The sequence below is a fragment of the Xyrauchen texanus genome, chromosome 5, assembly GCF_025860055.1.
Source record: "Xyrauchen texanus isolate HMW12.3.18 chromosome 5, RBS_HiC_50CHRs, whole genome shotgun sequence".
Lineage (NCBI taxonomy): Eukaryota > Metazoa > Chordata > Actinopteri > Cypriniformes > Catostomidae > Xyrauchen > Xyrauchen texanus.
In genome coordinates this window covers 12,568,332-12,590,768 of record NC_068280.1, presented here as the reverse complement: position 1 = coordinate 12,590,768, position 22,437 = coordinate 12,568,332, and the positions used below count along the sequence as shown (strand labels likewise).

Here is a 22,437-nt window from a genome sequence, read left to right as displayed (position 1 = left end):
ATATTTGTGCCATATATATATATATATATATATATATATATATATATATATATATATTTTTTTTTTAAAGGAATGTTCCAGGTTTAATACAAGTTAAGCTCAATCAACAGCATTTGTGGCATAATGTTGATTAACACAAAAAAAATCTGCCAATACAGTAAGACAAAATACACTTATATAAAAAATAGATTTTATGAAGACAAAAAACCTTATGCAGTATTGGTTTTTACTAAAAAACCAGAAAAAGTTATTGTAAATTGTTTTCTAAGTGTTCACATGTAAATTATACAATGTTAACTATTTCTGCTGCTCCAAACTTACTTCAAAACCCCACAGAATACACACAAGGACATCGTTTTCTGATCCTATAACATCATATCCAACTTTTCACTCATAACAGTGTGAAAGCGTCCCCTGTCTGCTCATATGAATGTAAGTAACACATCATAAAAAAGTGTTTCTCAGCTGTTCAAACACCATTGCATCATATGGATGTTTTCCAAGCAGACTAAAAATTCAATGAAACAAATGAAAATAAAATGCAAAATAATCTCTTCATTAATCAAAATACTTTTTGAATGTAACTGATATCAATTTATTTAAATGATAACTTTAGTGGATTACAGTTACTAAAATTCTGTATTTTAAATATGTAATCCCATTACATTATTCCGTTACTCCCCAACCCTGTGTGTTTGCATGATTTTAGTGCAAGTCACTACCTTTTTCAGTGTAAAGTTATATCCAATTGAATTTTGTTGTCATGATGATTTAAACATTTTAATCCCACAAAATGACAATTTAAATAACTTTACAGCTTAAATAATAGTAATAATATTAAAGTGCTTTTATAAAATTATAAGATTCACATTTCTGCCTTTAAACACTCAAAAAATTAGCCCCAATCTCTTCCATTGTAAGTGTCTCACTGTAAAAAAAATTTAAACAAAAGTAGGGACAAGTTGAAATAATTTATTGTGGTATTCAGCTTCAAAATACGGTTGATTGATCTTAACTTGTATTGAACCCAGAGTATTCCTTAAAGCAATAAAAAATCAACAGCAAAAATGCTCATGAAATATGCTTTATAATGTATATGATTTTCCTGTATCTAACACTGTACTTTTGTGTATTGTATAAAAAGATGCATTAGCAGATCTTGTATTTTTTTTATGACAAAATCAGAAATAATGTTTCCCTTGCAAAAAAAAAAAGAAGTAATGTAAGCGTAGTTCTAGCGGGAAAACTAGCAGCTGTACATCATCACACCATTCGCTGGTTAATTCCCAGCCAATCACATGTAAGCCGTTGCTTTATAAATCTGCTCACAATCTATCACATTGCTGTTTCAGTGTGCAAATATGGCAACCTCCACCACCCTACCACCACCAGTTGAGTCCCGTACTGCAAAGGCTCCTCGCCCCTGCCTCCTATCTCCGGCAGGATATGATGGTTCCGAGGACAACTTCTTCGGATCGCCAGACGGGGCCTACGTCAAAGAGAGACATTACTTTTCTGTTTTATATTCATCAAATAAATGTCATCAAACATTTTAAATACACATAAAAAGTATCAAATTATCAATGACGTCGCTGGACATCATTTTCATATAATAGGCCAAATTTATTTGCTTCTGTCACACATAATAATTCCTGTCATGTTTGCACACTCTACTGATCAGTTAGGTTTAGATAAGGGGTTTGGGTGACGGCATAATATTAATAAACATGTCCTTGGGGGGCCTGGGTAGCTCTGCAAGCATTGACGATGACTAACATCATTGGATTTGCGAGTTCGAATACAGAGTGTGCTGAGTGACTCCAGCCAGGTCTCCTAAGGCTAAGCAACCAAATTGGCCCAGTCGCTAGGGAGGGTAGAGTCACATGGGGTAACCTCCCCGTGGACGCTATAATGTGGTTCTAAGTGGGGCACATAATGAGTTGTGCATGGATGCCGCGGAGAAAAGTGTAAAGCCTCCACAAACGCTATGTCTCTGTGGTAACTTGCTCAACAAGCCATGTGATAAGATGCGCGGATTGACTGTATCAGACACGGAGGCAACTGAGATTCGTCCTCCACCACTACGCCTCCTCGAGGACCTAGCGCGCATTGGGAATTGGGCATACCAAATTGGGGAGAAAAGGGGAGAAAGAAAAAAAAAGCATGCCCATGACACCTTACTTGGACATCCAGGCATTTGCACGTGATGAAGTGGTACAAATTCATAAGAATGAAAGTCATACAAAATAGCCAAGTCATACAATATTAAAGGCTATTTGCGGTAGTTCTTCGAAATGCAGGTGCATATACTCAAACTTCCCTAAAATGTATCTCATGGGATTGAAGCATCAAGCTTTGGTATGTGCACATAGTCCCTGATTTAATTTTAGAATGGATCTATTAATAGTAAATGTCATGCTATTATAATTACTGCAAAGAACGCTGAGCTTTTTATTATTAGATTTATCTTTATACTTCCCTTTTATTTTCGGAATCTAAAAAGTTGTTGAAAAAAATGTGTCAATCGATTCCAAAACCAGGAATCGGAATCGATTTCTAAATTTCTAAAATCTAACAGCCCTAAGAAGAACTACAGTGGGTAATTTAGTAACTATATGGTTAGCACTGCATTTGAAATTTATTTCATGTGCAACATCTACCTGTCCTCATCGCTAACACTTATCCATATCAAGTCCCATACAAAGCATGATGGGAAATGGAAATCCCCTGCAGTTTCATTAATGTACCATTAACACCACAAAAGTATTAATGTAATCTTAACTCAAACAGATTAAGTAAACTTCAATTTTACAAATTTAAATGGATAAAATGCAATGAAATCAAGTAGTGAATTTTTTTTCTAGAATTATGTTGCTTTAGCTCATTTAAATTAAACCAATTAAACAAGAAGCAAAAATATCCCTTAAGGGTCAAGTGTGTAATTTCTGCAGCACTATCATCACTAAACAGAACTGCACAAAAATAAAAAAACATTTTCCCCCTGTCTGCTATTGGTTAGACATACAGATTGTGCTATGTTGTAATGAGATAAAGAGCAGTGTTCTGACAGCACAGCAGAGACACATTGTTTTCACATTTCATGGAAATCAACCTACAAATAGCTACTTGTAGTTTTCTCTACATATTAAGCTGTGATATGATGAGAAAGTATTTGAAAATCTTAAAGGAATATTCCAGGTTCAATACAAGTTGAGCTCAATCCACAGCATTTGTGGCATTACGTTGATTAAAATAATTTTGACTTGTCCTTCCTTTCCTTAATAAAAAGCAAAAAAGTTGCAGTTACAGTGAAGAACTTACATTGAAGAACTTGCAATGGAAGTGAATTGGGCCAATTTTTGTGTATTTTAAGTAGTTTAAATCATAATTTTTACAGTCATTTAAGGGGTTTGGTTTTGTTTGACATTACATCGTCATGGCAATGAAGTTGTAAAACTGGTTATAACTGTACAAAGAAAAGGTTGTTAGTGATTTCATCACACTAACATCATGTTACCACACATATTATTTACATCTTGTGGTTACACTTTTGAAAAATTGAGTATTTTAATGTTTACAGATTGGCCCCATACACTTCCATTGTAAGTGCCACACGATTTTTGCTTTTTTAAAGAAAAGGACAGGCAAGTAAAAATAATTTTTTGTGGTAATAATCAATGCCACAAATGCGGTCAATTGAGCATAACTTGTATTGAACCTGTAATACTCCTGTAATTACCAACTTCACATTATATGATAAAAGCAAATATTAAGGGCTTTAGGGCTAATTCTGAGCTCTAAGGAAGATTGTTTTACTTGTATTAAAACCTCTGTTCTCTGTGTTCAGCGGTATACTGTATGGGCATTCCTTCCTAAAGTAAAGGGCTGTCTGCTGTTGTCATGGCAGTGGCATGTTTGGCATCATAGTATACTGGAACTGTGTTTGGAACAGTGCCATTAGTGTATGACTGGATAAGTAAAAAAAACCAGTAATGATCCTCAGAGTCAGTACCTGATTTACAACAGAAATCCCACTTTCCAAATACATGTATCAACATAAAATCCATATGTGAAACTTTGTGCTCTGGGTCCCCTATTCAGGTATGACCCAGCAGAGATGTTGTGTGCAGTGTTCTGAGAGAACAGTTACTTTGACATTTACATCCTCTGTACCTTCTCCATCACCATTTCTGTCCAATTCCTCCTCATAATGTCCTTCTGACTCACATAGGCTATGGGAAAGACTGTTTCAAGATTGTAGAGTTGTTGAAGTTTTTATATGGCTAGATTTTTAAAAGGATTTAAAACTAATTTCTTATTAAAATAGTGTGCATATCCCCCAACTATTTTTGTCTGTAATTTTATTTGTAGCCAGGTTGACCTGTTCTCCGTCAATCCACTGCTGGTGATCTTGTATCTGTTCTGCTATACAACATTCACAGCATCTGAGGTAATAAATTGCAATAAATAATGTACTGATAAAAGGTCTCCTGCTTTCATAGTACTTGTCAACAAAAAGCACAAACAAATAGAATAATCTTTGGTATGGCTAACCTGGCAGTCTTTTCAATGAGTTCCTCTGAATTGACAATTCTGTTTATTCTTGTTGCCCTGTTAGTTGGTTCTCCTTGGAAAGCTTGATCTGTCTCCATCCCATGACTGGCTGATATCACTTTCATCAGTAATGGTGTATTTGGACTGTGGTTTGAACCCCTTCCTCTACTGCACAAATAAAGACTTCTGAGAGGCGGTGCTCATACTGTTGTGGAACAATAAGAGATTAAACCCTCCTGAGCTTTGCATTACGAAATATGAGGATTACGAGGAAAAACAAATAAATCTAAAAAGAAATTTTCTTTAGCTCAACATTTCTAAATGGATCAAATAATGATGTTATTGATGACTAATGACACTCATGCCTAGATTTGTTCTATTTATAAGACATAAACATTGTAGTATAGGAGTGACTCCAGACAGGTCCCCTAAGCAACCAAATTGGCCCGGTTGTTAGGGAGGGTAGAATCGCATCGGATAACCTCCTCATGGTCGCTATAATGTGGTTCTCGCTGTCGTTGGGCATGTGGGGAGTTGGGCGTGAATGCCATGGAGAATAGCATGAAGCCTCCACATGAGCTACATCTCCCCAGTAACGCGCTCAACAAGCCACATGATAAGATGCACGAATTGATGGTCTCAGATGTGGAGGCAACTGATATTCATCCTCCACCACCCAGATTGAGGCGAGTCACTACACCACCATGAGGACTTTGGGAATTCCAAAATGGCCGAGAAAAGGGAGAGAGAAAAAAAAACATTGTAGTGGTGGTGCAGACATGCTGATAATAACAAAGCAGTAGTTGTTTTTGCTCAAATTGTGCTTTTTTATTTTCTACCACTCTCAACTTTAAAATTATACATTATGCATTTACAGTCATTACAATGTATTGAGTATTATGTATGTACATCATATATTAATATCCATATGGGCTGAACTTGAAAGTCATTTAGGGTTTGTGGTGTTGTGTCATCTTGGCAACAAAGTTGTAAAATTGGCTATAAATCTACACAGAAAAGCTTAGTAGTTTTATTACACTAAAATCATGTTAACATGCACATTGTTTACGTTATGTGGCTATACTTTTGAAACAGTGAGTATTTTAAAGTTTACAGATTGACCACATTGACTTCCATTATAAGTGACACAGTGTAACACAGTTTTGTTAAGAAAAGGAGGGGAAAGTCGATTTATCTTGTGTAATTTTTGTGGTTATCAACATTATGCCACAAATTATGTCGATTAAGCTTAACTTGTATTGAAAACATTCCTTTAGCAATCTGATCAGTGTTTTTTTTTTTTTCATATATTTTATTGTTGACAAAAAAAAAAAAAAGAGCCAAGTAATGCATTTTCTTATATTTTGTAAATGTATAGCCATATGCATTCTTTCGTTATTCAGTTGTCAAAAGTCATTAAAATGCAGTTTATGAGCATCTATAACGAGCGTTTATGTGCCCTTTCACTGAGTCGCTTGAGAAAACAAAAACTGTAATGGAACTGCAGAATATCACAAACTTTGGACCAGAAATGACCTGTGAGATTTTGAAACATCCAGTATTCTGCAAGAGTATGATCCAGGAGCTTCAAAGCCACAAAACCACAACAGGACAGCACGGCCAACAAAAGGTAGCGCATAGACATCTTATCTCCGTGGCTCATCTGCGCGCGGACGCCTTTGTAGACGGCGAAGGCAATGTGAGAACCCAGCGCAACTTCAAATCCGCGGTCATGACAGAGCGCCAGTCCATAGCTGAGGAAAGAACAGCTTTCAACCATTAAGGCGTATCGAGACGACCAGCCGCTGACAATGACGTTACACCACACCAGCACCCACGCAAAAATAGGTAAAGTGAACCACTGGTCCAAAACAGACGGCGCGCGCAGCAAGGTGGCCAAACGGACCCACTGCACAGGTCCGTACACGACTGCCATGAGCGCGAAAACGTCTTTGGTGTAGGTGGCTGTGTCTGGTAGCCGTTGAAAGAGCCAGTAGATACCCAATAATATGTATCCTACGTTTATAAGACAGTTGAACGGCATGGCCAAGAAGGCAGGAAGGTTGTCAACTTTTTTCTCCGCGTAGTGATCATAACTGACATCCACCAAAACTTTGTCGAAGATGTCAGTGTTTGCTAGCGTTACGCAAAGCGCGATGGGTATCAGAACGTGGACGACCGCTGACATGGTCAGTTTTAGATAAAAGAGATATGATCCAATGTAAAGCAAAAGACCAAATGGAATTTTTTGGAGATGTGTACAGAGGGTACAAAGTATGAAAACATTGGTTGTCTTCCGCAATCTAGAGACCATGTGACGCCCACTGTGACCTTTGAACTCTCCACTGTCGCAAAATGCATGAAATGTCAATCGGCAGGCTACACATACTAATAATCTGTATGCATGGATTATCATGCTGAACTACTATATTTGCCAAAATATGCAATGCACTCTCTGTGGAGTAAGTGAGATAATGTGTCACCCATTGTAAGGCACTCAACTAGTCCTTCCATTTCCACTTTGACAGATGAACTGGAAGAATATTAGATGTTTAAATAGTTCCGTCTCAACTCTTTATTATTTGATTTGACCAAACATTTTTTTATTATTATTATTTTTTTTATGAAATTAGATTAAAAGTGTAAAGGTTAACCTGCCTTTATTTCCCAGGGTTGCCATCGGTCCAGGTTTTTCCAGGACTGCTGAACAAATTCATTTCCATTCCAGGAATTTCAGAATTTTCCTGACACGTTCACACATATAAACCCTTGTTTATACAGAGTTGGGGAGTAACTGAATACATGTAACGGGATTACATATTTCAAATACAAAATATAAGTAACTGTATTCCACTACAGTTTAAATCACTGGTAATTAGAATGCAGTTACTTTCAAAAAATATTTTATTTACTGAAGAGGTTACTTTGCATTTTATTGTTTCATTTAATATTTAGCCCTTTCAGATGGAAAACATTTATACATATAAATGATGCGATCCAATGTGCATTTGATTAGCAGTGAAACACTTTCTTATTATGTGTTACATTCATACGAGCAGACAGAGAAGTACGTTTGGAGCAGAAGAAATAGAAATAAACCTTGTGTAAATTATCAGCTTTACGCTAAGCTAAAATGCTATTTCTAGACATTTTACATGCACATGTTACCAGGCACGATCATATTTTGTTATCAAGAAAATTCACGTTGGATCTATAATTCTAGTAAGACCTTTGATATTAGGGCAAAAATCGTATTCTTGATAATAATTTTTGTATTGTTTTCCTGTAAAAATATAAAAAAATCCTTAAAACAAGATCAGTTTGATTGATCTTGTTTTAGAAACAACACTCATAAGATATTTAGTTTTTTTTTTAGAGAATTTATTTTTAACGTGTATTTTTTCTCACTGTACGGCAGAGTTTTTATAGTCAAAACATGTGACAAAATCTACCAGTACTGAAGAAGTAATCCAAAGTATTTAGAATACGTTACTGACCTTGAGTAATCCAACAGAATATATTACAAATTACATTTTACAGCATGTAATCTCTAGTGGAATACATTTCAAAAGTAACCCTCCCAACCCTGTGTTTATAAGCACACTATGCGAGGAGGAGGAGTTTAAATGAATAGTTTAAATAGGAGGAGGAATAGGAGGATTTTTAAAATGTATTTTAAACATTATATTTATATATACATATATATATATATATATATATATATATATATATATATATATATATATATATATATATATATATATATATATATATATATATATATATATATATATTATACATTTTAAAACATTTAAATGTTCAGTGTGAACCATAAACTCAAGAAAACTGCTAAGGGCCAGAATATGTTAAGTACATAATATGCTAAACCTGTAAACACACACATTCTGAACTGTGTAATTTCATAACAAAATTATATATATATATATATATATATATATATATATATATATATATATATATATATATATATATATATATATATATATATATATATATTAAGGTTTTATTTAAATTAGTTACAAATTACACAGTTTATTTATATGGAATTTTGTTATGAAATTGAAATGCATATCTTAAAAATAGGATAAAATATTTTTTTGAGTGTATTGATGTTGTTGTTTGAATGAATTATATGCTATATATAAGAGTAAACAATCCTAAATAATATGTTTCAATTCTTGTACGATGGCCAGCAATACATTTTCATCACTGATCAGGTCAGGTGTCCAGGAATTTTCCTTTGCCAAGGTGTCAACCCTATTACCTGCTCATAAATCGATTCCACTCACTGAATTAAACGTGCAATATAATGAGGCCATTTGACAGTAATGTAACATAGTAAGTAGATTGCTGCAATTCTATTCTGAACAAAGCAATTGTGCAAACAATGATGTGGGCGTGTATGCGCATGCAAATATGTTAGCGGGGTGTGTGTTGGCATGTGTGCGAACGTAGAAACATGCAGAAGTAAAAACATTTAAAATTGTGGATGCAGCATAACGATATAGACAAAGTGTAAAGTACCAGGAATTCAATAGATTTTTTTTATTTTCCTTTTTTATTATTCAGGTTTGTCTGACCTGACCAATGTGCTTATCTGTTCAGTCCTTCAATGACATGAATACATTTTTATATTGCATATTTTTTTTCTTGACTTGAGTTATAATTAGCCAAACAAACATTAAATTCATATTTATTTATAATTTATATTTAAACATTTTAAATGCTAACCAAAGGGCTACAGCTATATAAATCAAAGTGATTTAACATGTCACACATAGGACACATAGATAGGAAAAACAAGGAAATCATTGATGCACTTGAAGGTTTACTCCCATATGCTAGGAAGAAAATATACATCTGAAGAGTTAAAAAACCAGTTTTGGCAGTCCAGAAAGAGAGACAAGGTGTTTCATACAGGTTGCACAGCAGTTAAGGAATGCTATAGAGACTGAAGACAACACAAAGTTTAGCACACTACGCAGAGAAGAAGCAACAAAATGTTGGATTAGTAAAGAATGAATGAAAACGAGAGACTATGGAAAGACAAACAGCGGAGGTATGACAAATAAATGCTAGATATAATGGTTGAAGATGAACTAATGAATCAAACATTTAAAAGAGCAAAAAGTAAGAAATCTATAATGCTGTTTTGATCCATGAAAATGCTAATAAGTTGATTTCACTCATTTGATTGAGTAAGCTCATTCCCTAAATTAAATTGAGTAATGGCATCTCCAAAACTTTTGTAATTAAGATCAATTAACTTGGTGTTTGTATAGAATTAACTTTACTATTTAGCTTAAGTTAACTAGATGCAAGTGGATGTTGACGCATTAAGATTTGCTATTTAAACGTTGTTTCTACTGTTGTTAATAATTTTAGTTGAATTGATTTAATTTTAGATCAAACAATAGTACAGCTCAAATAAAATTTTAATAGATTCTAAGTTAGTCATTAAATACATTTAATTTTCCAAAGAAATATTTGGACTTTAGCTGCATATTCACAAATAGATTTTTGTTAACAGAGTCCAACTTCACTAAATGGGACACTGATCACCCTAATTGTGACATCACACGAAACAACTATTTGTAACAAAACAACATAAATAATAGTACAAAAGAGCTAAAACATCTATAAATTGTTAAATGCTACTATTTAAATGCCCCATAACTTCCCTTTGATCAAGGAAACATAATTGAATAATTCAAATGCAAAGCATTATGGGCATTCCCCATAGCCTCAGTTTTGCACTCAAAGGTTTAAGTTATTAACAATTAAAATCTTAAGTCTATGGATTTTTATGATAAATAAGTTCAATAGATTTTTCCAGTAATGACAACGGTAGGGTTTATAGTGACGTAAACCTTACTGTTGTCATTACTGGAAATGTCATATTTTGGGCACATAACTCAAATACCTTTGTTCCTTGGACTTATTTTTCTTAAAAATTCACAAGGTTTTATCTTTTTTTGTAGAATGATTTATGTTGTTTTGTTGCAAATAGTTGGTCAAGTTGAACTCTGTTAACAGTTTCTCAGTTCTTCTTGTTCATGTGCATTTGAAGTAGAGAATGCATTTTTGTGGAGAAATAAGTTTATTTAATTATTGATGTAGAATTAGTTATAATCTTCTATATATAATCTGTCTTATTGTTTGACCTAAATTTGAGCCCATTCAATTAAAATTATTAAGTAGAAACAACATTTAAAAAGCAAATTTGTGTTATTTCTACTTGGATCTACTAGTTGCCTTAACTTAAATAGTTAAGTTCATTCTACAGTATATGATCAACAAGTTGCGGTAAGTGAACGTAATTACACAAGTTTTGGAGACGCCATTATTTAATTTAATTGAGTGAATAAATGTACTCAATCAATTGAGTAAAGTCAAATTATTAGGGTTTTCAGTGTAGTGTTAGATTGAAAAATGTGCAAATATGGTCTGTTGCTACTATAACCAGTTCTACTCGACCCACTCCGAACGGGATTTGAACTTTCATGGGAGGCAGGCACGCTAACAAGGAGGCTAAAGGCTACAGCCTCTAGTAGCAGTCGCTAGTGTGCCTTTTGAGGCCAGGCGAGTGAGGTTTACATACTGCATAGCTACCTACCAGCTGGCTACGTTACACTCACCCCCCTAAACCTCACTCCCATCCGGGTCATGGCACCGCTATAACCGGTCCTGCTCGAACTGCTCTGAGCAAGATTCAAACTGACATCTTCGGCATGGGAGGTGGGCATGCTAACGAGGATGCTAAAGGCTACAGCCTCTAGCGTCAGTCGCTAGTGCACCTCTTGAGGCCAGGGGAGTGAGGTTTACACACTGCACAGCTACCAGCTGGCTACCATTACACTACTAGTATATTGCTTGTAAAGTCTACAGAATATAGGGCTAATAAATGACTGAAATTACAAAAGAGACTACTGACAACTAATATGATATAGACCAAATTAAAACACAGTTTCCTTTTATGCAGAGTGATGAGCGGTGTGATCCGCAGACTGGTATTTCACTGCTGCAGGCTATGCTGATGAAACTGAATACAGATGATAATGTTCACCATACAAAAAAACATAATGTACAATCGAATGCACACCCAGACACAGTCAGCAAAAGTGTGTCTCAACATTTCTTGGAGTTGAAAGGAGAAATAACAAATAAAGATGCAACTGATTCAGATTGCTCTGTAAGACCTGATGGTGATGAGGAGCGGCCAACTACTTCTGAAACTGAACATGTCAATGAAGCTGTAGAAGAGTTCAGAGGCTTTCCAGAAACGATTCCTAAATGGGAGGCAAGGGCATTTCTTGCTATCTCTTTGTCTGAAGAAACAGAGGGGGGTGAACCAAAATTAGAGGACAGAGAGAATAACGAGCTTGATATGGACGAGGACATGGCTGGAGCTACATTAATGCTTAACAGTCAGAGTGAGGCACCTTCTAAACAATCATGTGAGATCCCGTTTCAACTCTCATTGTCCTCTGAAAGAGATGACTTGGTACAGACAGAGATTAAGGATGCACTAGCAGAAGAGGCTTGTGTTTGTCCCCCAAAACCAAGCAGTGGTACAAGCAGTGTTTTAACTCCTGACATTACAAGCAGGACATCAAGGTCTGCTTCTGAACCAGTAGCCCACAAACCTAAGGAAGAGAGACCACTCTCAGCTCCAATTATTTCATACCTACGGGAATATAAAGACAGTGGAGGCTTTGCAAATGACATGTCAATGAACAACACCAGGAAAATAAATGGATTGGAGGATTCATGCATGGAAGAGGGCTTTGGGATTGTGGAACATGAAAATTCCAAAATGCAAATGAAGGGAAAGAAAAACAAGATGAAGTATCTTGGTCAGAAACTGATGGCAAGACTTAAAGAAAAACATAATAAGGAGCACACTGGCATCAAGAGCATCAACACCAGTGAAGAGGAACAATCAGTATATTTACTTACTTTTGTGACCTTCATTTCTTCATCATACTTATACATCTCATATTACACTTTAAGAGAACTTTAAATATCTTAATCTAACTTGTGCTTGGGCTTGTTTTTCATATGTACATCACAATTAATCACCGTCCAGTTGAGTTCGATGGAGACAGAAGTTGAAGAACCAGTGAGTCCACCACCAGTACCCCCGAAAAAGGGGAAATATGTTTTCTTGGAAAGGTAAGATATGCTACACATATTTAATTTAAGTACATTATATACAGTGTTTTGGTTTTAACAGAACAATTAAACTGATTATGCATTTCAGATGATATAGCAAAAAAAATTTTTAATGCTAGTGTGTATGTATGTGCAGTTTCTCCATTTGACACCTATTTGTTTTATTGTTTTACAAAAACAAATATATTTCCTTTTTGTACTACTATCCAGTCCCCATATTAATAGCCCAGAGCTTGTCGCATTTCAAGTTATGTGACATTCCTTTCAATGTATTTTTTTCAATAGAATTTTGTATTGTAAGCAGTATGAGAAATATGATAACACTGAAACTGGAAAAAGAAAAAAATAGTTTAACTTGTGAAGTAAAACTTTACACAGTTAGCACTTACAGCTTGCAGTACATAGCGGGAGCGGTGGGGTTACCTTCTAGCGATTCTGTTCTGACAAAAAAAAATACAAAAATAATAATGGTGAATGTGGCAACTAACGAAACGTATGTGAAGACGGCACCTTACAAATGTGTGTTGAACGTTTTACCATCACCCCATGCTGTGTGAATATGAATATGTACTTTATTTGGCACAATAGAGTTAGACTGAGTTTTGCTGAAGCGCTAAAGCTAGCATAAACAGATTAAGTGCGTTTGAAACATCACTTCCGTTAGCTGAAAAACGCAGAATGCTTTCATGTAGTAAAAAAAGTGTAGTTTACCACTTGTGATGAATTACACATCAAAACATTTTACACAAGAGAATAGAGTATAGTGTAAGTGCATTGTGCATCATTTGGGACAAAACTTTCACCTCTGGTAATGTCTGTTTTGGACACATGCTGGATTGTCCAATCATTTATTTAAATCATTTTATTTATATAGCACCTTAAGCACAAAGTGCTTCACAAAACATAAAATAAAAAACACACAGTAATACACAACATATTCACATAGTAATAAAAGCCAGTCTATACAAATTTGTTTTTAAAAGCAGATTCAGCAGATCTAATATCCTATGGCAGACAAACACTCTCTCACTTTTAGTTTTGCATCTGGATCTTGGAACAGCCAACAGTTCATGACAAGAAGATCTAAGAGGTCTAACTGTTTCATAAGGTCTTCTTATTTCAAGGATATAGCTTCTCTATATCCTTGAAACTCAAGACATGTATAACCTTGGAAATGTTCCTTAACTGACAAAAACAAGATTGAAATTCTGGACATGATATTGAAAATTTAAATTGATATAAAAATAGACTACCAAATGTTTCACAACCATCTGATTATTTGGGACCACCTGTCTGACTCAAGTGCTGACTCAATCTGATGTTTTTTTTTTAATCATGACCATTAAGTTAATCAGATCATTGGGATTCAACGACAAATACATTTGCAGTTCATCTGCATAGCAATGAAAATTAATGTTGTATTTGTTAGTCACAGAACCAAGCAGTAACATATATAGTGAAAACAGTATTGGCCCTTAAAGGGATCCTTGCGGATCAACACAATACATTTTTAAGCCTTATCTCTAAAAGACACTACAAATTTCCTATTCATCAAGTAGGAAATAAACCAGTATAAAGGCACCACAGATATTCCCACCCATCACTACAATGTTTAGATTAAAACTGAATGATCTGATCTGTATCAAACGCTGCAGTTAAATCAAGCAATACTAAAACGGAGCACTCTTGGCTTCCTCCACCATCAATAAGTTATTGGTCACCCTAAGAAGGGCAGTTTCTGTTCTGTGGTTTTCTCTAAAACCTGACTGTAATTTCTCAAATATCTTGTTATCCTTCAGTACCTGTTACTAATTACAATTAATGATCACACTAAATTCGGCGACAATAGGTTGAATGTTCTGCAGCTGAAAACTGTCTGTGCTTACCGAAATTTGAATCACTGCCCACCAGTGGAAAAATCTGGAAGTGTTGAGCTTCATGGGAGCTTCAGATTCTGTGTGAAATGTCCACAGAGTGGCACCAAAAACGAGTTGGTTTTTTTTGTTGTAAATTATGTAAAAGATATAGCATTAATGCATATTTTATTAACTCTACCCCAAACCTAAATCTACCTGTCAGTAGATTCCTGTCAGTGGAATAAAAATTTAATTTTAAAGCAAAAATGCAACATCTGAATTGTGCTAGCCATTGTTTATGTGAATGATTACTTACTGGATCCCACAGGGCCAGAACCTGTGTCTTGTAGGTTGCTTAAGCAATACAATATCAGTAGAGCTAGAGAGAAAGGTTATCATGATTGAAATCATAGAAAATGTCTGATGGGGGATAGTACTGTTCAGTAGTAAACTGATTAATATAAATCAAATTCTTCTTGTTTTTTGAACAGAACATTTACTTTAAAAGACTTCAAACTCAACCTTGAACCAATCAATTTAATGGAAGAAATATTCATAGGGGAGGAATGGCTGAAATACCTACCCAGCAAAGCCACTCTACCTCAGAAAGACACTGGCGAACAATCGATTCCAGAATTTCCAGATAATGTTCTGCATCCAGATAAGGACACTCAGGTTTATGAATCTCTGCTGACAACAGAGCATGACCTATCAGAGGACAGCCAGTACAATCAGTCAGACACAGATCAAGACAATATTAATATTACTCAGCTGGAAAATGTATCAAAAGTGAACAGACACTTGTGTGCAATACCAGTGGAGCCGAATGAAAACATTTTTGCTATTCCCAAGACACTACTAACAAATAATGTGAATAATCAAAGGACATCTGGGTTAGTCTGTGAGTCCAACAATTCTGATGTCATTAATAACTGTATGGGGGTGTACATGATTTCCAAACATGACTTTCGATTATTGGACAGAAAGTCACAGGATGTTCCTCTGGACTTTTCAACAGTCAAGGTGAGTCTGTTCTGTGCTGCAAAGCTGCAACATTGTGTTAATACTGATAATTATTTCTTGCTATGAACATAAGCCATTACTGTAGTTCTTAAACTAACATGCAAAATGCAGCCAATGTTTAAAGGTGCACTCTTTTTACCCTTTATATGGAGCTGGCCGCCACATGGAGGTAGACATCTTTAGATCACATGACCAGCTGAACTTTACTCACTTTATCTAGTTAATGCCAAGGTGTCCATATATGTCCAAGATGACTTTCTTACTGCCCTGTGCAACATACAGGTGAAACTCGAAAAATTAGAATATATTATATAGACTCATTACAAGCAAAGTAAGATATTTCAAGCCTTTATTTGATATAATTTTTATGATTATGGCTTACAGCTTATGAAAACCCCAAATTCAGAATCTCAGAAAATTAGAATATTGTGAAAAGGTTCAGTATTGTAGGCTCAAAGTGTCACACTCTAATCAGCTAATTAATCCAAAACACCTGCAAAGTGTTCCTGAGCCTTTAAATGGTCTCTCAGTCTGGTTCAGCTGAATTCACAATCATGGGGAAGACTGCTGACCTGACAGTTGTGCAGAAAACCATCACTGACACCCTCCACAAGGAGGGAAAGCCTCAAAAGGTAATTGCAAAAGAAGTTGGATGTTCTCAAAGTGCTGTATCAAAGCACATTAATAGAAAGTTAAGTGGAAGGGAAAAGTGTGGAAGAAAAAGGTGCACAAGCAGCAGGGATGACCGTAGCCTGGAGAGGATTGTCAGGAAAAGGCCATTCAAATGTGTGGGGAGCTTCACAAGGAGTGGACTGAGGCTTCAAATGTCGTATTCCTCTTGTCAAGCCGCTCCTGAATAACAAACAACGTCGGAAGCATCTTACCTGGGCTAAAGAAAAAAAGAACTGGTCTGTTGCTCAGTGGTCCAAAGTCCTCTTTTCTGATGAGAGCAAATTTTGCATCTCATTTGGAAACCAAGGTCCCAGAGTCTGGAGGAAGAATGGAGAGGCACACAATCCAAGATGCTTGAAGTCCAGTGTGAAGTTTCCACAGTCTGTGTTGGTTTGGGGAGCCATGTCATCAGCTGGTGTTGGTCCACTGTGCTTTATTAAGTCAACGCAGCCGTCTACCGGGACATTTTAGAGCACTTCATGCTTCCTTCAGCAGACAAGCTTTATGGAGATGCTGACTTAATTTTCCAGCAGGACTTGGCACCTGCCCACACTGCCAAAAGTACCAAAACCTGGTTCAATGACCATGGTATTACTGTGCTTGATTGGCCAGCAAACTCGCCTGACCTGAACCCCATAGAGAATCTATGGGGCATTCCCAAGAGAAAGATGAGAGACATGAGACCAAACAATGCAGAAGAGCTGAAGGCCGCTATTGAAGCATCTTGGTCTTCCATAACACCTCAGCAGTGCCACAGGCTGATAGCATCCATGCCACGCCGCATTGAGGCAGTAATTAATGCAAAAGGGGCCCAAACCAAGTACTGAGTACATATGCATGATTATACTTTTCAGAGGGCCGACATTTCTGTATTTAAAATCCTTTTTTTATTGATTTCATGTAATATTCTAATTTTCTGAGATTCTGAATTTGGGGTTTTCATAAGCTGTAAGCCATAATCATAAAAATTATATCAAATCAAGGCTTGAAATATCTTACTTTGCTTGTAATGAGTCTATATAATATATTAGTTTCACCTTTTAAGTTGAATTACTGAAATTAATGAACTTTTGCACGATATTCTAATTTTTCGAATTTCACCTGTACACATAAAATGAGGTGCACCTTTAACTCATTGTAATGAGTAAGTTAAAGAAATGATAATACAGAAATCTCATTCGCTTTAATTTCAAGTCATTTGGATTGCTGGACAACTCTGCTCTCAAGGGTCGAATCCGTCTAAGCAAAAAGAGACCCCACCGACCACCCAAAAGAAACAAAAATGGTGAGGTTGTGTTTGTGGGTGAGCTTGTATTTATCACTTTATGAGGACCAAATGTCCCCATAAGGATAGTAAAACCTGACATTTTTGACATTGTGGGGACAATTTGTCAGTCCCCATGAGGAAAACAGCTTAGAAATCATATGAAATTATGTTTTTTGAAAATTTTAAATTGCAGAAAGTTTTCTGTGAGGGTTAGGTTTAGGGGATATAATATAAAGTTTGTACAGTATAAAAACCATTATGTCTATGGAAAGTCCCCATAAAACATGGAAACCCAACATGTGTGTGTGTGTGTGTGTGTGTGTGTGCTTGTGTGTGTATGTGTTTGTGTTTGTGTGTGTGCTTGTGTGTGCAGTGAATGTGAGCTAGCAAACAGGCAACAGCAATTCTTAAACATATCCGTTTTATATGTTTTCTCTCAGTAAAGACAGAAAAGACAAACACCAAATTCTACAAGATTCCCAAATCTTTTCTGAATGAATCCACTGTCGGGGCTTCCTCACTAATTCCTTTTTCCACGTCTCCTCCACTGCATTCACCACCGCATCTCAACCATTACCAATGACTCCATGACTGCTCCATCATCTGCAGTTTTCTGGTCAGCAGAGTCACAATCAGCTGAAGATACATGTTGCAGTAGTTAGTTCATTGTCCGACCACTGTAATTTACTGTGTTATAACAAACTGTGCAACCTGGTCTCATTGTGAAAACATGACTCTATATAAATGTTTAGTATACTTGTTAAGCGTGTCTCCAGATACATTTCCCTGCAGTTTCCAAGAGAAATGAACACTATAGGTGCAACAACAACAACTGTGTGTTTTATTTACTTTCACTGAAATCATGACTTTAATGGCTGTTTATGACTTTATAAATACTTATTTTTCTTTCTATTACTCAGATCCTGCTATTTTATGATATCGACACACTTTTACTCAAATGCATCTGTTGAAAAACAAAACATGTTAATGCTTTTATTACAGACTCACCTACACACTTATTCCCATAATGATATCTAGCTCTCCTGGTGTTGGACTTACAGTTGGAGGCCCGTGGTTCAAGTCCTGCCATGAACTCAAGCTGACATGTGCCATTACAATCATAACGAAATGAGGTTTGGCGCACCCAGCTTGACCTGCAACCAAAAGTTTATACAGCACATATATTTTCAAAAGATTTTGTCACGTTCACCATGCAAATTTCATGAGACCAGGCTGAAAATGTGATATAAATGTTTTAGTATTATATATAATATATAATTAAATAATTACTACAGTAGTATTACAAATAATCACCACTGTAGAACTTTTTATTTATACTATTATAGTAAACATTGTATTGTATATTCCTGTCCACATTATAGATTTTATGCATTACTTCCAGATGAAGTTAATATTAATAAACAAGGACTTAGGAATAAACATGTAGGTCATATATTTAAATGTTACATTTATATAAAACGAATGATTCATAACTGTTCAATAATTGTTCATTAACTGTAGAGTGCTATAAAGAATTGTGCTTTTGTCCTTTGCTGGCCTTTAGAGTTGACTAATTTCACTAATGAAGTGCTTGATGTGAAAAATTCTATCTAATAAGTGATGACCTATGATAATGAATAGTTATAGATACATGAAAGGATTCCTCTGAGGTGAATATTTTTTAAGAGATCTTTGTGTCATGTAAAAACATTTGATGTAGTTTGTGTTTTATGGCATAGCCAACGATGCAATTTCAGACAAAAAAGAAATAAAAAATGATCATTTTGATTGCAAAACTTCTTTATAATCATGTTGAAGTCATTTGCAAAATTATTTTTATTTTTGTAAGTTTTTTAATGCAATGGAGACAATTTTATGCAAACAGTTTTATGGTATGATACCCAGATAAAACAGTTCAGTCTACTCATCAAAGTTGCGTTTACGCTTGAAGGCACAGAAGTAGTTTTTTTGGACCGTACAAGAAGCATCATTCCACATGCCAATGTCTGAAAATAAAAGAGACAGTGAAAGAGAGATTAATGTACTTTCTGTATTGTGTCTAACATCATTTGTTTAACCAATTCTGTCCATCCCACCCTCCTTACGTTTCCAGTTCATCTCCACGCATTCCTCTATGCTAGTGAAGATGTTGTTGGGCTCACCAGGTGTCCAAATTTGATAGTCCCAGTAGGAACCATCAGTCCAAAGAAATTTGCCAGACTGAGAGAGTGAGAAAGAGATATACAAAAGTAAATAAGTTGTTTGGGGTTGAGAGAGGCATTTTAGGAAAAAAATATGGTGAGTCAAACACTATTGAATATTTTTGAAGAACAGTGACCATAAAACATATTTAGATTTTGATACTTATGTCTCTTTTACCTGAAAAAATGAATAGCCCCCAAGCCAAATGCGCAGGTTTTTTGGATTTAACTTCTGCACAATGCATAGTAAATCGTCATTAGCATTTTTATTATGCAATGACACCAGATGTCCACCAGGGGCTTTTTTTCTACAGCTGAACTGGATAGAAAACAGGAAGAACATTGAATCACTAAACACACAAAAAAGTATTTTCCTTAAATGGCAGCCTCTTTATTTGTATGATAACAGAAATGGAATCTTTTTAGTGTACAATGCTCTTTTTTCCCCAAATGATACTGCTTACCTCAGCCTCAGAGAAGTTGAGACGCGTGTTGAAGTACTTTACGCAGTCCTTGTCCACTCTGAACCAATCATTAAAGCCATCCACATTACATGGTTTAGCTATACGACAGTATGATGTTACATTTGCATTGCCTGCTGTATCAACTAAGGGACAGAATCGCAACCATGTATATTATTATGAGTTCTAGGCCTTAAATACTAATCACGATCAGTGTTAGGTGTAATCCAATTACAAAGTGATTAGTTACTGTAATCGAATTACTGATAGTTGGATTTGGAACATATCTGGCATATGTTGTTAAATAAAGTATATATGAATTAAAAGTTACCTCTTTCCATTGTTAGGGCGTTACCACTCGCAAAACAGAGTGTAATTAACAAAATGTTAATACCCGCTGTACCCTGTGAATAGAAAATATCAGTGGAACAAATTTTTTATACCTCTAATAATTCCAAAATGTTTGCATTTGATTTAGATAATATATATTTTGCTTCATTAGTAAATTATTTCTACCACACCATGGATTTTGCAGCAATACCATTGGGTTGCAAAACATGCTAAATTTGCATAACTACACATTTGGAGAAATGCTATGAATTACGGTAGTGTAATATCTATGGGAAAAAGGTTTAACACCATACTGAATGTTACTGGAGAAATGGCAGTATCCTACCATCTCAGACAAACAAGGTTGAGTAAATATAACTTTACTTGGACTTCACCTTGTTCACTGACATACTGTAAGAGACATAACTCGTAAGATGAGAATGCCTGTAAGTTAAGGGTTTAACTCTCCAACTAGAGCAATCAGACAGTAAGTCTCTAATTAACTGCACATAAGGTGCAGTGACATTGATAAATGTCAAAAATTCAAACTAAGACTCAATCCCAAACTAAAAACTTTACATAATTGTGCAGTGATAACAAAATAAGGATTTTATTGTTATTGGATATGAGGAGTGTGTTAATTGGAGAAGAGGACTTACCATTGCAAACCTTCCACTTTAAGTCTTCTATCTGTCCTCAGTGTAACATTTGCATTTGTCTCAACGTTTACCTCTTAATTTATACTATTCTGTTCATTTTCACAACTCCTCCCATTCTCTCACTCAAGCTATCTATCATCAGAGTATTGTATTGACCTAGGAAACTGCTTCACCTGTACATTGCCTGCATTACCATGTTGCTACAATGGCAAAATGCATATTTTCACTATATATTACTCTTGTACAAAATGATCTATTATGTAAACTACATATATCTCAGCTCTGTAGGTCCATACAATGCAAGTGAATGGTGAACAGAACTTTGAAGCTCCAAACAACATATAAAGGCAGCATAAAAATAACCCTTTAGACTCCAGTGTTTAAATCCACATCTTCAGAAGCAATATGTTAAGTGCGGGTAAGAAACAGATAAATATTTAAGTCGTTTTTACTACAAAGTTTCTTCCTGCCATTGTGGCAATATACACAAACAATGCAAATCGGCAAAAACAAAAGAAGAAGAATGTGGAAGTGAAGTGGAGATTTATAGTAAAAAAGGATTTAAATATTGATCTGTTTCTCATCCCGACCTGTCATATCGCTTCTAAAGACACATATTTAACCACTGGAGTCTTATGAATTACTTTTATGCTGCCTTTTTGGAGCTTTAAATTTCTGGCCACCATTCACTTGCATTGTATGGACCAATAGAGCTGAAATATTCAGCTAAAAATCTTCATTTGTGTTCAGCAGGGGAAAGAAATCATACATATCTGGGATGGAGTGAGAATGAGTAAATGATGAGAGAATTTTCATTTTTGGCTGAACCATCCCTTTAATGTACAAGCCATGCATTTAAAAGATCCACATTTCAATGGATAAACGCAAACAATGCAAAGATTTAGCTGGACAAGTGCTTTATTTAGGTTTACATTCATGTATTCAGAAGTCACTTTCTTTTGAAAGTGACTTTCTTATTGGCCAAACAGTGTCCTGATCATTAAAACATACATAAATACATTAGCATAAAAATATTTGTGAAATCGTGATCTATTTAGGACTCTTTTCTTATGTTTTAAATAGTTAAGTGTGGTGTCTTTCACTAGAGTGAATGGATTCAATTATTGTTATTCCTTGCTTAACTTATTTTTTTATTATTTTTTTTTTGTATGAAACACACTAGTAGGTTTATCATTGAAGAACATTGATTATCTGGCT

The 22,437-nt window shown here is 35.3% G+C and overlaps 4 protein-coding genes across 4 annotated transcripts; 2 read left to right on the top strand and 2 right to left on the bottom strand.

Annotated features, from left to right (window-relative positions):
- The first annotated feature begins 1,987 nt into the window (after positions 1–1,987).
- On the top strand, positions 1,988–4,861 carry si:dkey-9i23.8 (uncharacterized). The gene is given in 5 exon segments (XM_052127148.1): positions 1,988–1,998; positions 3,879–3,989; positions 4,102–4,257; positions 4,372–4,450; positions 4,619–4,861. Coding segments are annotated over 5 exon segments (600 nt in total).
- A 984-nt stretch (positions 4,862–5,845) lies between these two features.
- On the bottom strand, positions 5,846–6,868 carry tmem187 (transmembrane protein 187). The gene has a single exon (XM_052127328.1). It carries the CDS (start codon positions 6,866–6,868, stop codon positions 5,993–5,995), a length of 876 nt encoding a protein of 291 aa, XP_051983288.1. The 3' UTR covers positions 5,846–5,992.
- A 2,622-nt stretch (positions 6,869–9,490) lies between these two features.
- si:dkey-9i23.6 (uncharacterized) lies at positions 9,491–19,351 on the top strand. The gene is made up of 6 exons (XM_052127257.1): positions 9,491–9,634; positions 11,558–12,520; positions 12,665–12,750; positions 15,098–15,629; positions 17,496–17,586; positions 18,009–19,351. The coding sequence occupies exons 1-6, from the start codon at positions 9,614–9,616 to the stop codon at positions 18,149–18,151; spliced, it is 1,836 nt and encodes a 611-aa protein (XP_051983217.1). The 5' UTR covers positions 9,491–9,613; the 3' UTR covers positions 18,152–19,351.
- A 7-nt stretch (positions 19,352–19,358) lies between these two features.
- Positions 19,359–21,260, bottom strand: LOC127644201 (lectin-like). The gene is made up of 6 exons (XM_052127259.1): positions 21,220–21,260; positions 20,562–20,634; positions 20,234–20,376; positions 19,948–20,088; positions 19,674–19,788; positions 19,359–19,574 (listed from the first exon to the last, which is right to left on the bottom strand). Exons 1-6 carry the CDS (start codon positions 21,220–21,222, stop codon positions 19,489–19,491), a joined length of 561 nt encoding a protein of 186 aa, XP_051983219.1. The 5' UTR covers positions 21,223–21,260; the 3' UTR covers positions 19,359–19,488.
- Between the last annotated feature and the right edge of the window lie 1,177 nt (positions 21,261–22,437).

Bases quoted from the DNA above. Each gene is read 5' to 3' on its own strand.
- LOC127644201 (XM_052127259.1), bottom strand. The intron at 20,089-20,233 runs GTAAGCAGTATC...TTTTCTATCCAG, and splicing joins TCAACTTCTCTGAGGCTGAG to TTCAGCTGTAGAAAAAAAGC. The intron at 19,789-19,947 runs GTAAAAGAGACA...TCACTCTCTCAG, and splicing joins GGGGCTATTCATTTTTTCAG to TCTGGCAAATTTCTTTGGAC.
- tmem187 (XM_052127328.1), bottom strand. From the start codon at position 6,868: ATGGTCTCTAGATTGCGGAAGACAACCAATGTTTTCATACTTTGTACC.
- si:dkey-9i23.6 (XM_052127257.1), top strand. From the start codon at position 9,614: ATGGAAAGACAAACAGCGGAG. The intron at 12,521-12,664 runs GTATATTTACTT...ATCACCGTCCAG, and splicing joins CCAGTGAAGAGGAACAATCA to TTGAGTTCGATGGAGACAGA. The intron at 15,630-17,495 runs GTGAGTCTGTTC...TTTAATTTCAAG, and splicing joins TGGACTTTTCAACAGTCAAG to TCATTTGGATTGCTGGACAA.